Source organism: Amaranthus tricolor, chromosome 12, assembly GCF_026212465.1.
Source record: "Amaranthus tricolor cultivar Red isolate AtriRed21 chromosome 12, ASM2621246v1, whole genome shotgun sequence".
Classification (NCBI taxonomy): domain Eukaryota; kingdom Viridiplantae; phylum Streptophyta; class Magnoliopsida; order Caryophyllales; family Amaranthaceae; genus Amaranthus; species Amaranthus tricolor.
This window is the reverse complement of record NC_080058.1, coordinates 10,696,074-10,712,597: the sequence shown is the minus strand read 5'-3', so window position 1 is coordinate 10,712,597 and position 16,524 is coordinate 10,696,074. Positions and strand designations below refer to the sequence as shown.

Sequence of the window (16,524 nt, the reverse complement as noted above, 5' to 3'; positions counted from 1 at the left end):
GGAGCTTGGAAATCATATCAAAAGCTTTTTTTTAGGGTTTTTGTTTTGTTTTCTGTTGGTATTTCTTGTATTAATCAAGGGTGCTAACTGATGTTTAGCACCTAGTTAAGCATTATTGTAAGATTGATTTGGATATTGTAACATGATGATTCTGATTGAATGAATGATCTTTTTATTTTTTCCATTTAATTTTCTTTGCAGGTATTGTTCTGTGCTTCCTTTGTTTGATGTGGTGCTATGTATGTTTGTTGTGGTGCTGTGGTGTTGTGTATGAATGAATGAATGAATGATGTACTGAGTTGTTGAACATTGCTGTGGTGCTGTGTGTGAATTGATTTGCCAAAATTTGCTGTGTGTTTGCTGGTGAACTGATGAACTGATGTGGTTGATGATCTGTTGAACATTGAATACTAAACATGGCTCTCTTCAATTATTGAACATTGCTACATACTTTAATGTTCAACATCAACATCAACATTGTTGCATACTAAAATGATCAGTTATGTTGGTGATGTGTTTGATGATCAGTTCAAAATCATCCTCAAACACAATTCAAACACATTTGCACCACAAGATCAGTTCATTGCTGTTTCAAACACCTTGTTGCACAACATCAACATCAACACCTTGTTTCAAACACATTTTCTGATTATGGCCAATATTGATTCAATTTGTTGATGCACACACATTCTTGATTCAAACACACATTGCTAATGATAAACTTAAATTACTGAACTGATCATTTCAACTTCTATTCAATATTCAATTTTAGTTGAATTACTGATTACTTCAATACATGCTGCACAAACAATCAGTTCAACTTCAAACACACAGTTGCTGCAATAGAAATCAACTTAAATCCACATGATCAGTTCAATTACTATTCAATTACTATTCAATCAACTTAAACAATCAGTTCAATTACACATTGCTGCACATATTTTCTGCATACTCATCTTCTGCATACTGATTCAAAGCACAAAAAGTACTGATTCAAAGCACACTTTGATACTCAGCTTCACTGATACTCTGTATACTCATCTTCAAAATGTGAACTGATTCAAAGCACTTCAGGGTACAGGGTACAGCAACATTACTGATTCACACATATATGCCTACTGATTCAAGATAGTGCAAATAATTCAATTACTGATTGCAAGGAACATTACATTAAGTTCAACTGGGTACAGCAATATTAGAGCAACAGTACATTCTGAGTATACATACTTCATTTGCTAAAACACATTTAATTAAGCTCAACATTACAGGGTACATCCCAGACATAATTCAACATAGTACAAGTCTATATTTGACTATTTTGATCCATTATACATGAAGTAGATGCAGCGTTTTGCGTTTGTTGTTGACCACTGGAGCTAGGCACATCATTGGTTGTAGATTGTTGAGTAGAAGAAGATCCCATTTTAGGCCTTCCACCTTTTGACTTGGTCTTTGTTGGTGGTGGTGGTTTAGGTTGATTTTTGCAGCCCTTTTTGTAGTGACCAACTTCACCGCAATTACCACATCTCCTTTGCTTGAATTCTGTAATAGCCTTCTTTCCTCCTTTACCTTCACCAACTTCCTTCTTTCTTTTCCTCTTGTTAGGCCTTCCAGGCATCTTTCTATATGGTGGAGGAAGTAGTTTGGCTAAAGTGGTTGTTGGCCACATTTTGTGTCCTGGCATACCATAAAACTTTGGACTATACGTTTTTCGATACGTTTCTATGAGATACGCCTCGTGGACAAAGTCTTTGGCATCTAATTTTCTAAGCACAATACAAGCAACGGCATGTTTGCAAGGAATTCCTATAAGCTGCCAACTTCCACAATGGCAAGTTCTATTGGCCAAGTTTACAACGTAACAGTCTTCAATATCATCCACCTCAAACTCATAAACATCCACTGGGATTACCCTTAAACCATATATTTCTTTTGCATTTTTTTCAATAATTTTAGTGATAGCTGGCATCAACTCACCTTGAAAGTTACTCAACCCTTCCCTTTTGGCTGCGCTTCGTTGCATTACATATCTCCTAATCCACTCCATTAGGGAAATTATAGGCTTCGCCCTTGCTTCTACTAACACATTGTTGAATGCCTCACAAATATTGTTCAATAACATCCCAGACTTACTCCTACTACAAAAAGCATGCCTAGACCAATGTTTTGCAGGAATAGCAGCTAGATATGCATATGCGTCAATAGAAATATTCTTTATTACATTCATTTCTCTATCAAAATGATTCTGTAACGAAAATTGTTACTAATTAGTTTGACATTAAATTCATTTATGTATCTAAAAGATTCTATAAACATAAATGATTCCATACCTTGTTGTAGGCTCTGGCTGCACTCCAAAAGTGTTGTTTGAACAACTCTCCAGGGAACTTGATCTTGAAGTTCGCCCATATATGCCTACAGCAGAACCTAATTTCGCATTCAGGAACCACTGAGTTCAAAGCTTCGACCAAACCCTGCATTTTACACAAGTTTTTTTAGGGTAAATTCATTAGTTACATTTGAAACAAGAAATGTATTAACAAGAAATTACCTTTTGCCTATCGCTCATGAAGGTGAAAGCTTCACCTTCTGCTTCAACCCAACTACTCGATGCAGTTACCGACCTAAGGTCTTCCACCAGAAGATTTAGAAACCATATCCATGTTTCTACATTTTCAGTTTCAACCACAGCCCATGCAATGGGAAAGATATTATTGTTCCCATCTTTACCAACAGCAGTCAACAAAACCCCAGGGAATTTTCCCTTCAGATGTGCCCCATCAACACCTATAATAGGCCTACAGCCAGCTACAAACCCCTCCTTACACGCTGTCAAGCATATATACATCCTTTGGAACAAAGGTGGGGGTGTGTCTATTCCAATGCATTTAACGATTGCTGTGCTTCCTGGATTAAACGTCCTTATTGCTTCCGCATAATCCCAAACCCTGCTATACTCTTCACTAGCATCACCATATAGCATTTTCATTGCAATTCTTTTAGCCATGTAACACTTAGAATACTTCACTTCACAACCTAACTCTCTATTAACCCGTTTCTTAAATGCCTTTAATTCCCAGGTTGGATTGTCCCTCCAATCATCTATGTATTTCTCAGCTAAATACAAAGCAGTGACTTTCTTATTTTGGTGTTGGTGACCACATGTGTGGTTTGGAAAATAACTCCTTATTTGAACTGTCTCCTCATCTTTCAATTTCACGGCATGAACCTTAAAATAACACTTCTTCTCCTTCCCACAAACACAGTTCACAATTCTACCTTTCAATTTCATGCAATCACATCTGTTGTAGCAATACACACTGATCCTATTTGTACCATTATGCAGGTAATAATAATTGTAACCACATTCAATAGCATGGTACCTTAGTGCTTTTCTAAACACATATGTCGAAGGAAACTTAAGCCCTAAAGACAAATTAATCTTACCCTTGAAATCAATCTCAGGGTTGAATGTAGGATAGCTGCATATACCTTCCTCATCATCAATCAAGGCACTCAAATCATAATCATCAGACTGCGGTTCATCATCATTAAAGTACATGTCTGTGTTGTTTTGCTCATCAACCTCCTTATCTAATATCAACCTAACTTCCTCATCGTCTATAAACACATCATCAAGACCATAAACTACATTTTTCGCAAACAAATCAGAATCATTCTCATATTCATCTTCATTAACACATGTATAATCATCATCACTACTACTATCCTCAACCTCATCAGCATTACCATCTACATTTGCTAAAAACAGCTCAGAACTTTCAATCAAGACATCATCTACCCTTACATTACCCACCTCAGTTGACAACTCACACTGCTTCTTTTTCGAATCAATGGCTTTTTTACGGATTGTCAATTTCTTCATCTTAGCTAATTACGGATTGATATAGCTAATTTTAAGAACCCTAATATAGTATTCAGATACAACAACAATCAAATTACAAATTAAAAGATATGAAACAACAAATTCAAATACAAAAAACGCTGCAGGAGGAAGCAAATCTAAAAACGAAAAAATTTAAAATTATAACTAAGATGCAACAAAGAAGTACAAAACCATAATTAATTAGTAGTACATACCGGATTTGCTTAGAAATTCCAATGAACTTGATCTTACGAGCTGGATGGGAGCGAATTGAGAAGGTGAAAGCTTCAGGAATTACGAGCTGGAAGAATGGCTGCGAATTTGGGAGAAAGGAGATTTAGGTTAATGAAGGTGACACGTGACTGGCACGTGCTGGTCAACGTCAAAATTAGCGGTCAAAGGCCTAATTCCGTTACAAGGTACTCTTTTGCAAAATAATGTATTATGTAAGGTAGTTTTTTGCAAAATTTTTTAGTTAAGGTAGTTATTTGCAAATTTGGGTTTATGTTAGGTAGTTTTTTAACATTTTGCCTAAAAATTATACTCTCTCTAATTCTTTTCAATTATCCCATTTGAGTTAATATTAAGAAATTGGAGGGAACACTTTAAATAGTATACCCATATGATGTAGTGGGTATTAGAGGGGTTAAAAAGTGTAGTTTAGTAAAAAAACAGGGTGTTTTGGTAATTACATGAATGGTATAAGGACAATTTGGTCCAAAAATATATGTTTTAAAATAGAAATGAAATAATTTAAGTGAATTGTCCGAATAAGAAAATGGGACAATTGAAAAGAATTGAAGGGAGTATATGATTAGAGTTTGTATATAGAAGGAGAAAAAATAGACTATACTTTTATCGAAAAAAAGTTGAGATCAATGAGAACCTAAACTCGAGAAAACATAAAAATAAGAAACAAACAAGATATGACAAGACATGACAAATGATAAGGCTAATAACCTAAACAACCAAAGAAATATAAAAAACAATCATATAAATAAAAACAATTATTCCTAATCAAGTCCTCATATAGATACAACTCGATCATCTAATTCTTCATTTTCTATTCTCATGTTTTCTTAGACATATTGTTACTTCTCCTTTCATCAACTGTAATGTTTTCCACCTTTCTCCTAAGTGCATAAGTGATCTTCTTTTGCACAAGCCCAAACCATGGGAATATGCTTTCACATATTTGCAAAGGTTGGAGCAATCCTTAGCCTCCCTTTCAAAGTTGATATTCAACCTTATCCATTCGTCCACACATTCACCTTAATATTCACATCTCTGCTACTTAGCTTCTATCTTATGCTCATATATCTTCTTAGATGGTCAACGCTCTATCCCACACAACAAGGTCGGTCCGACTTCAAATCAATGTCATTTACCTTTTGATTCAGTCAAGAAACTCTTATCACATAGTACCTTAGTGGCTAATCTCTATTTAAGCCATCCATCTTCGTGAATCACCCTACTATTCTGGGTTACCGATCCTAAATATTTGTACAACAACACCTTCTCTAACGGTTGCCTGAGGAACCTCCCACTTTCGGTCCCCCATTACACTTTCATCGTAAGTATTTAGTTTTAGAATGACTTATTCATAACCCGTTTCAAGCTTTTGTAGTATCCTCCAATAATCGAGTCTAGAATTCACTTCTTCATAAGTTTTTGCTATGAACACAATATCTTCATTGAATAGCATGCACCTTGGAATGTACTTACGAATCATCATCATCATCATCATCCTACTCAGTTTATCCCGCTCATAGAAAAACTAAGGACAAGGTTTGGAGAGGAAAAGACGGCGACAACTCATACCCATAAAGGAGAGCGCAGCCAAAGGAGTCCCACGGCTCAAGGAAGATAAAGAGACGTAAAAATACGGGAAAGATAACTTAAAGGCCTATAAATAAAATAAAAAGAGGAACCACTACAAAATGAAAACAAAGAACTAATAGAAAGGAAACGAGAAAAGCAAGAGGTTAAGTATACTAAAAGGTAAACTAAGAGGACTTTCTCCAACTACTCCTATCCCTAGTCAGGTCCGCAGAGAGGTTTAACTCATGCAAGTCAATTCTTATTTGCTCATCCCAAGTTCTCTTGGGTCTTCCTCGACTCCTCTTACCCTCTACTTTAATGCTTTCTACCCTCCTCACAGGGGCGTCGAAAGTCTTTCTCTGCACATGCCCAAACCACCTCAATCTATTTTCGCGTATTTTTCCAGATATAGGGGCAACCCCTAGTTTGTCCCTAAACTCTTGGTTCCTAATTCGATCCATCAATGTGTGCTCACACATCCACCTCAGTATAAACATTTCTGTAACTTCCGAATATATGTACTTACGAATATATGTAGAAAATTAATCCAGTATTATTGCAATACCTGAAAAAAGCTTTGTTACCCCTACAGATAACTGAATTCTAGTCGTGACTCCAACGTACATATCTTGTTTCTCCATAGGCCCATAATATACCTCAACGGTATTCCTTTCGCCACGAGGCTACCCCATGTAATTGTATGTTGTACACTATCATTAGCTTCTCTAGATCAATACACACCATATTCAAATTCTTATTTCTTTCTCTATACTTCTCCATCATTCTCCTCAAGACATGAATAGCTTCTTGGCAGTGGATCTTTCAGACATGAACCTAGTTTGTTTTTCTTTGATTACTCTTTGTTACCTAATCAGTCTCTGTCTCCTTATTAATACTCTCTCCAACAATTTCATCATGTAGTAGAGATGTTTGATCCCCTAAAATTCCCACATAATTAAGCATCGCGTTTGTTTTTACAATAAAAAAAAAGTTTTTACATATGATTTATATGTTATTGCCAATGATTTATTTGTATTTAGATATGACCATAAAACTTAAATTGTGTTTATTAAGGCATTTAATAAATTTAATACTCCTGTTACTTTTCATATGAAATTTGATATGTATTTAATAAACATAAGTTGGAGTATAATAAAAAAAATAATTTAAACTTTTATATACGCTTAAGAATCAAATATTCTATTTGATTTTTTATTTTTTATTAAGTTCATCACGTGAAAACCACTTAACAACGATGAAATAATATAAAATTATAATTTATTAAAGTATCATATTAAATTCTCCTTAGGTAACCAAAATTTATAGAGTACTCTTGGCATTTCAGAATATTAGATCGCAATGAAAAGAATAATGTTTGGAGTATATATTATTTTTATAATATCTTTTATCAACTAATGTAAGAGCTAGAGAATAAGAATTAAGATTCTTAATTCGATTTTCAGCTAAAAAATAGCCTTTTTTTCTCAGCCTACCCAGTAAAAGAAAAGAAAAATACCAAATTAGTAAAATAAATAATAGGCGAATCCAAACTTTACCATTAGTATGAAGTAAAGTAAATTGAACAAATAATCTTTTTGTTGAAAACAATGGTTAACTTTGTGTCTTTTGAAATTTACAGTCACACACTTTTTTTTTTTTTTCAAATTACAATCATGAAAAATTAAAACACATAAGCATTGTTGCTAACTAGTCGAATCGCAAAGGATGAAAATGTAATGAAGTATGATTGGAATAGAAATATAGAGAAAGGAAAAAAAAGGAATGGAAACTTTTAATTAAGTTGAGTTACGATAAAAAATAGTTATGTGGATTAAATCAATTAGGTTAGGTTAAGATCAAAAGTAATTGTAATAGTCAAAAGTAAATTTGAATTTCAGCAAGTCGACTTTACCAAAGTCGGATTAATTGACAACGATGCTAATCTACTTTGATTTCTGTGAATGTAATTCGAAAAAACAAAAGTTTTTGTAATTTTTAATAAAAAATTCAATCCAATTGTAATAAATTAACCTACCATTTATATAGTATAGTTAGGTTAATGTATAATGTTTATGTTGATGTGTTATCTTAACTACTAAGATCAAATCCATAAAGAGAAAGTTGAGCTTTAGACTTAACCACGTATATAATGAATACAAATAAGAGTTGTCATAAACAATATAATAATTTCACAACCATACAAAGAATCTATTGTTAGTTGTTATTATAATTTGGAAGCAAATCCACTAAGATTTAGATGCGTCCTAAATTGATTTATAATTAGTACTCTAAAACTACCACTAAATGCAATTACGTACATTTTTACAAGACAAAATAATGGACATAATTGAATTATATGTTAATGACGTACGGATGAATGTACCTCATTATTGCTTGTTAAGTAGACTAACTAATGCATGAACCTAAACATTTTTATTTGTGCTTCATTATTAAGCTTAATTATATTATCAAATCTTTTATGGGATTTTGGTTCTTCACAAAGGACAAATTATGATAATTAGGGTTTGTGAAGTTTCCTTAATTGTTATACTTATTTAGACGATTAAAACTTATGATTTGGTCTCCACGTGTTAATAGTGATACATTTCACTATGCCCATATTAGCAAGATTATTGTATGATACAAGCAAACCTACTAAAACTCTTTCTTCACTCAATGTGATGATCCCAAACTTTCCAAACCTAACTTTTTAGGAGGGACTCATAAATTTGAATACAGATATGGCGTATTCGACATAGCAGTTTAAGTAGTTGTTTGGGTTTCTTTGAGGTTAAAACAAAAATGTCATTGTTTGTGTTTAATTGAATTAGACTTATCGTAAAGTTCACTTTATAATCGAGAACACGAGGTGCACACATTTCATAAGCTAAGTAGATATCACCCCAATGACAATTGAAAATGGCAGGAGGGTTCTAATGACTTATACAGTGTGTACACCATTTTTAATTCATCGATGTGGTACAAACTGTCTGTAATATAGTAGTTTAAGTAGTGATGCACCTAATTATTAACTCTTTAAGCCTATAACTTAGTAGGATTTTAAAATCAAAAATAGATATTTGAGATATTCACTGCATTTCCTTAACAAATTATACAACTAACTACTATTTTTGCTAAATAATATAAATTTATACAACTAAATATCTAACCGCTATAGTTGCACAACTATAGCTACCCATGACTATAGCTACTTAAATAGACAACTATCCCCACAACTACTTCATGCCGAATAGCCGAAAATAGAGTCTTGTCTAAATTTGAGCATGTGTGATTTTCTTAATTGAAAACGATCGCCAAATACTTACGATGTTAAGAACAAACAACAATGAGCAAAATTAAGTTTGACAAAGTAACAAACAAGGACACAAAGATTTAAGGAGGTTCACCCAATGATGGCTACGTCCTCCGTGGTGTGTAGTTTATGTTTATATTATATCAAATGAATACAAACAACACTTCAATATGAAGAATTACAATTGAGATAGAGATAACAACAATAGGCTATGTGTTTGGCTTAAGGGTTGTGTTTGATGTGTTTTGCATACATGAAGTGTGGGTATGAGAGCCCTATTTATAGTGCTAGGTACTTGAAGATGAATGGCTCACATAAATACATAGTTAATTTAGGGTAATGAATACTATGAAATAACTCTAAGAACTTGAAAAGGCATTATCTCAAGAGTCACACACATGAGACTCTTCACCTTAATCTTCATTAACACCAATAATTCCCATGAATACTCTTCACCTTATTACACCCTTTTGGATTCCACAACTCAAGAGTTACACACATGAATTCAACCCTTTAATGTGCACTCAAGTCACACATTAGTATACTATCATTTATAATCACATTAGTATACTACCATTCATAACAATCTCCACCTTGACTTGAGTTCACCCAAGTCACAACATTCATCAATCCACTTCATATTCAAAAACATACACACCTCAAAATGCCCAAGAGGGCATTATCTCAAGCAAGGAGCTAAACCTACCAAGTCAACACATAACTCAAACTTGGTAGTAGGTAATGACTTTGTCATCATGTCGGCCGGATTTTCCGTAGTGTCAATTTTCTTCAATAACACCCTTTTGTGCTCAACTTCATCCCGGATAAAATTATACTTAATGTCAATGTGCTTGGACTTTCTATGAAATGTATTTTGATTTCTAGCCAAATGTATTGCACTTTGACTATCACAATGCACACTTACCTCACACACCTTATTGCACATTTCACCAACAAGACCTTTAAGCCATTTTGCTTCCTTGAATGACTCGGCCACGGCTATGTACTCCGCTTCGGTTGTAGAAAGAGCAACCACATCTTGCAAAGATGATTGCCAACTAATCGCCGAACCACCCAAAGTAAACACGAACCCACTTGTGGACTTTCTATTATCTAGATCACCACCATAATCCGAGTCACAAAACCCGGTTAGCTCACTTGAATTTTTCCCATACATGAGACAAACATTTGAAGTATCTTTCAAATACCTCAATAGCCATTTTAGTGCCTCCCAATGTCCCTTACCCGGATTAGACATATATCTACTCACCAAACTCACCGCATGAGCAATGTCGGGCCTAGAGCATACCATAGCATACATAACGCTACCAACGGCACTAGTGTATGGAATTCTTACCATTTGCTCTTCTTCCTATTTTGTTTGTGGACACAAATTCTTGGACAATTTGAAATGAGAAGCAAGAGGAGTAGACACACCTTTAGCATCATCCATGGAGAAACGTTGAACAACTTTCTCAATGTACTTCCTTTGACTAAGGTATAAGACACCCTTAGCCCGATCTCTCAAAATCTCCATCCCAAGAATCTTCTTGGCTTCACCAAGATCTTTCATATCAAATTCACTTGAAAGCAACTCTTTCAAGTCCTCCACCTTAAGCAAAGAGCTACATGCTACTAGCATATCATCAACATATAAGAGCAAATATAGTAAAGAACCATCTTCAAATTTCTTAAGATAAACACAGCTATCATAAGAACTTCTAACAAAATCATGTGAAATCATAAAGGAATCAAACCTTTTGTACCATTGCCTTGGAGATTGCTTCAACCCATACAATGACCTCTTCAATCTACACACATGATTCTCCTTACCGGCTACCTCAAAACCTTCCGGTTGCTTCATAAAGATTTCTTCTTCAAGCTCACCGTGAAGAAAAGCCGTCTTTACATCCAATTGATGTAACTCCAAATCCTCCATCGCCACCAAAGCAAGCAATGCCCTAATAGAAGAGTGTTTCACGACCGGAGAGAAAACTTCGTGAAAATCAATACCCTCAATTTGAGAGTATCCCTTTGCAACAACCCTTGCTTTGTAGATGGGAGGAATATCACTAGAAGGACCCTCCTTCCTCTTGAATATCCACTTGCACCCCACAATCTTCTTTTTCTTTGGTGCAACAACGATATCCCAAGTTCCATTCTTCGCAAGAGATTCCATCTCTTGTTTCATAGCAGTCAACCACTTGCTTGAGTCATTTGAGGCCATAGCCTCCTTGTACGTACTTGGTTCATTTAACCCTTCAACTTCGCTAGCAATGTTGAGAGCATAAACAACATAATCACACTCTTCAATGTACCTCCTTGGAGCCACGATCTTCCTTCTTTGCCTAGTTGTGGACAAAGGAGGAGACCTTTGTTGCACATCATCATTTTTCTCATTATCAACATTGGAGGATTCAACCTCCACTTGTGCTTCATTATCATCATTATTAAAAGGTTTTTCAACATTAGATACAAGCATGCTATCTTCATCAAAAACAACATCTCTAGAAACAATAATTTTCTTTGATTCATTACACCATACCCTATACCCCTTTACACCCACTCCATACCCCACAAAGATACCTTTTCTAGCCCTAGGTTCTAACTTACCATCATTTACATGAATATAAGCTGGACAACCAAAGATTCTAAGACTAGAATAGTTTACCGGAGTGTTGTACCATACCTCTTGTGGCGACTTGAACTTCAAGGCGGTATGAGGTGAACGGTTGATCAAATAACATGCCGTAGCCACCGCTTCGGCCCAAAATTGTTTCCCCAAATTTGCTTGATTTAGCATGCATCTTGCCTTTTCCAATAACGTTTTATTCATCCTCTCCGCAACACCATTTTGTTGAGGACGACCTGCACAAGTTCTATGTCTAACAATACCTTCATTAGAACAATAATTGAGAAACTTGCTATCAACAAATTCAAGACCATTGTCGGTTCTCAAGGTCTTGATGCTCCTACCGGCTTTCTTTTCAATCATCTTCTTCCATTCCAAGAAGACATCAAAAACTTCATATTTATGTTTTATAAAGTAACACCAAACTTTTCTAGAGTAATCATCAATAAAGGTCAACATGTAGCTACAACCACTAAGGGAGGGCGTTCGTGAAGGCCCCCACAAGTCGGAATGGACATAATCTAATATCCCCTTAGTGTTGTGGATGGCGGGTTTAAAACTAACTCTCTTGTGTTTCCCATAAACACAATGTTCACAAAAACCAAGGTTCCCAAAATTTTTTCCATCAAATAAACCTTGTTTAGAGAGTTCAAACATACCTCTTTCGCTCATGTGACCAAGCCTCAAGTGCCAAAGTTTGGTGTCACGATCGGACATTGTGCTTGTGGATACATTCGCCGAGCCAAGAATGGTTGAACTTTGAAGAGCATACAAACTCCCATTCAACCTCCCCTTCATCACCACTAGTGAACCCTTGGCTACCTTCATAACTCCACCTTCACAAGTGATTCTACACCCGATCTTATCAAGAGTACCCAAAGATAAAAGATTCTTTTTCAAGCCCGGGACATACCTTACATCGGTTAAGGTCCTCACAATCCCATCAAACATTTTAATTTTAATGCTCCCAATCCCAACAACCTTACATGTGGTGTTGTTTCCCATGGTAACATTTCCCCCATCAACACTTTCAAATGTATGGAAGAAAGTTTTGTTGGGAGTCATGTGGAATGTGCACCCCGAATCAAGAATCCATTCATTATTACCTTTGTACTCATGAGTGGCAACAAGAACATCGCCATCATCACTATCATTCACGTAACTAGCATTGGCATTGCTAGTTCCTTCCCTTGCCTCTTCTTCTAGCTTTCTCTTAAGCTTCCAACAATCCTTCTTGATGTGGCCCTTAAGCTTGCAATAGTTACAAGACTTATTTTTGTTTGGCCTCACGGACTTGGACCTTCCTTTACCCTTGTTTCCACTCCCACTAGTGGAACCTTTCTCTTGTGACCTCCCTCTTACAAACAAACCGTCACTAGCATTGCTTGGTGACTTTTGTGACAATTGTGTATCAATGAGATCCCTTTGAGTCAAGGCATTCTTCACATCATCACTACTCAAATTATCTCTACCATAAAGTAGAGTTTCTCTAAAATTTTTATAAGAAGGGGGTAAAGAACATAAAAGATAAATTGCCAAGTCTTCATCATCAAGCTTAACATCAATGTTTTGTAAATCCATAACAATGGAACAAAACTCATCCAAGTGAGGTTTTAAAGGTTTACCTTCCTCCAAGCGTAAGTCGTAGAGTCTACTCTTCAAAAGTAGCCTATTGGTAACACTCTTGGCCATGTAGAGTGATTCCAATTTCTCCCATATACTCTTGGTTGTTGTTTCTTTAACAACCTCTCTTAGAACTTCATTGGATAAGCATAATTGGATTGCCGATAACGCCTTTGTGTCTATCTCTTCCCGTCTCGATGCGGACATTCCTTCCGGCATCTTCTCTACACCATCAATCGCCTTGTGCACACCATTTTGAATCAAAATGGCTCTCATTTTGACTTGCCATAAGCCAAAGTTTACATTCCTATCAAACTTCTCAATATCGAGCTTCATTGTAGTCATGATTTTCAAGTAATAATTTCTTAAAACACCGCAAAATAACCTTGGCTCTGATACCAATTGAAAACGATCGCCAAATACTTACGATGTTAAGAACAAACAACAATGAGCAAAATTAAGTTTGACAAAGTAACAAACAAGGACACAAAGATTTAAGGAGGTTCACCCAATGATGGCTACGTCCTCCGTGGTGTGTAGTTTATGTTTATATTATATCAAATGAATACAAACAACACTTCAATATGAAGAATTACAATTGAGATAGAGATAACAACAATAGGCTATGTGTTTGGCTTAAGGGTTGTGTTTGATGTGTTTTGCATACATGAAGTGTGGGTATGAGAGCCCTATTTATAGTGCTAGGTACTTGAAGATGAATGGCTCACATAAATACATAGTTAATTTAGGGTAATGAATACTATGAAATAACTCTAAGAACTTGAAAAGGCATTATCTCAAGAGTCACACACATGAGACTCTTCACCTTAATCTTCATTAACACCAATAATTCCCATGAATACTCTTCACCTTATTACACCCTTTTGGATTCCACAACTCAAGAGTTACACACATGAATTCAACCCTTTAATGTGCACTCAAGTCACACATTAGTATACTATCATTTATAATCACATTAGTATACTACCATTCATAACATTAATCATAGTTTGATTCCGGATGCTCCTCTTAAGCCATTTTTTTCCCTCATCTTACCCTATACTAAAAAAACGGTTGATAGATTTTGAGAATTATGAGGTCTTATTCTACGCTCAGCATTATTTCAGATTATTTATGATCAATATGCTACAACATAAATAATTTTAAGTGGAAAAAAATAATTTGAGAATGTTTATTACCATAAGCTTCTTTTCACTAAAATTTACACTATAAACTTATATCATTATCACTAGCTCAAACATGAGAATGTCTAGTTTTCTAAAACTCCAAGAAATGTCTATGTTAATTAGATTATTAAGATAACCTTTTATTTTGTTTATTATAGTAGACTAATTCATAATAAAGTTGAAGTCAAAAACATTGAAATTAGCTGGATTAAAACAAAGAGTCTTGTCTCTTGCTAATGAATAAGATTAGTCTTAATGGGTGATGTTAGCTGTTGAACTTGAAGCAACTATATTTGTGTGTTTAAAAGGCGTTTTTGAGGGTAGTTTTGAGGTACAAGTCTAAGGTCAATTTATGAAGGGGCCTAAATTGAATTAATCTTTATAATTAAATTAGTATTTACATAAGTAGTATTTAGTATGGATCGAACTTGTAATATTAGATTTCTTAGTAAAGCACATATGACTAAGAGTCTTTTTTTTTAATTTTTCGCGTAATGCTCAAAAATTATCATAAACAACATTGTGTGTTTGGGGTCATAAATGTGTTGTCTTTTCCTTTCTTATTGGTCTAATACTATGTTATATGCGGCAAAAGATATACTCGTAAATTTGAGGCATAAAATGTTGACCCCATCTTTACAGAAATGTAAATACAAATTAAGCCGAATAGAATTGACTTGCTCATCCATATGATTTTGACTTTTGAAACTATTTTAAGTCTAGTCATTAGTCAAGGGAGGTATGACTATATATATTGGCGATTTTCTACAGTATGAAAGTATTACTTGATTGTCCGTTTATCATTTTTTTTGTACATGCTTAGACCAAGGGATGGATTGTGAAGAGAGTATGGGTATAAATTTTTATTATCTTTCCTCATTTAGACTCTATTTTCGAACGAAATATTGAATTAATTATAATAGGGAAATTCCACGTGGAAAACTCAAAACCTCAGGGTTACCACGTGATAAATAAAACTTTTAAAAAATCTACGTGGTAACTCTACGGGCACATTAAACGTTAGCAAATGTTAATTTATAAGCTTTAAAGTTGCTGCACGTCTATTTATGCCACTCATCATTTCAAATGCCATCAGTTTCAACATTTTCCCCTAAAACATAAACTGTAACTCTACAATCTTTCATCGAAATCACATTTTTCCCCTTAAATCTAAAGATGGTAGAGTTAGGGTTTATGTTTTGGGGGAAAAGGTTGAAACTGATGGCATTTGAAATGGTGAGTTGCATAAATAGGTATACAGCAGCCTTAAAGCTTCGAAATTAACGTTTGCTAAATTTTTATGTGTAAAAAGGCCACGGTGGAACAATTTGGTAAATCTCAAGGTTATCACTGGGATTTTTAAAAATTTTGGTTATCACGTGGAAAACCCAAAATCTTAGGATTATCACGTGGAATTTCCCATTATAATAATGATGATGCTTAGGCTAAGGGATGAGATGAATGGAACCCAAGATCTTATTTGGAAAAATTGTTATATATTTTAATTAAGACAAGAGCTAATTCTCAGTTTATGATATTTTTACAATTCTATCGCCTTAAATTTTGAATTGTGTTGATAATATTAAAATAAAGCTGTATTGTGTAAATTAAGAGTAAAGCAAATGATATAGTTTATTTCCAAAGAAGAAAATGATGCAAACTTTGTAGAGCATACAAATTGTAAAATGAACAATTCAGAGCAATTGTTCCATTTGATTTTTTGATACTATTTACTAATCACTCTTAATTTATATTTTGTTCTTAATTTGAATGTTAAAATATGACAACTGAAATCTTATTTGATTTGTCACAATGTAAATTTTATTAAATAAAAACATTTTATAATATTTAATTATATAAAATTTGAAATATTTAAAATTGATCATTAGTGTATTAAAGTGTAAAAATTAAATGGATCAATTGATTTGAGTATAATTTAAGAAAGACAAAAAGAGTAGTAAACATGATAAAAATTAAGTTTTGGCACCAATTCCACGTGGGAAAAAAATTACAAAATTGCTTCCATCTTGTGTTATGAGACATGATAAAATTAAAATGTGGT

At 34.4% G+C, this 16,524-nt stretch overlaps 1 protein-coding gene across 1 annotated transcript; it reads right to left on the bottom strand.

Annotated features, from left to right (window-relative positions):
• Positions 1–1,236: 1,236 nt before the first annotated feature.
• Positions 1,237–3,890, bottom strand: LOC130797170 (uncharacterized). Its single transcript, XM_057659657.1, has 3 exons — positions 2,552–3,890; positions 2,331–2,474; positions 1,237–2,245 (listed from the first exon to the last, which is right to left on the bottom strand). The coding sequence occupies exons 1-3, from the start codon at positions 3,884–3,886 to the stop codon at positions 1,304–1,306; spliced, it is 2,421 nt and encodes an 806-aa protein (XP_057515640.1). The 5' UTR covers positions 3,887–3,890; the 3' UTR covers positions 1,237–1,303.
• Positions 3,891–16,524: the final 12,634 nt, after the last annotated feature.

Excerpts from the sequence above, each read along its gene's own strand:
- LOC130797170 (XM_057659657.1), bottom strand. The coding sequence starts at position 3,886 with ATGAAGAAATTGACAATCCGTAAAAAAGCCATTGATTCGAAAAAGAAG. Across the intron at positions 2,475-2,551 it reads TCATGAGCGATAGGCAAAAG|GGTTTGGTCGAAGCTTTGAA; the intron begins GTAATTTCTTGT and ends TGTAAAATGCAG. Across the intron at positions 2,246-2,330 it reads CAGCCAGAGCCTACAACAAG|AATCATTTTGATAGAGAAAT; the intron begins GTATGGAATCAT and ends TTTTCGTTACAG.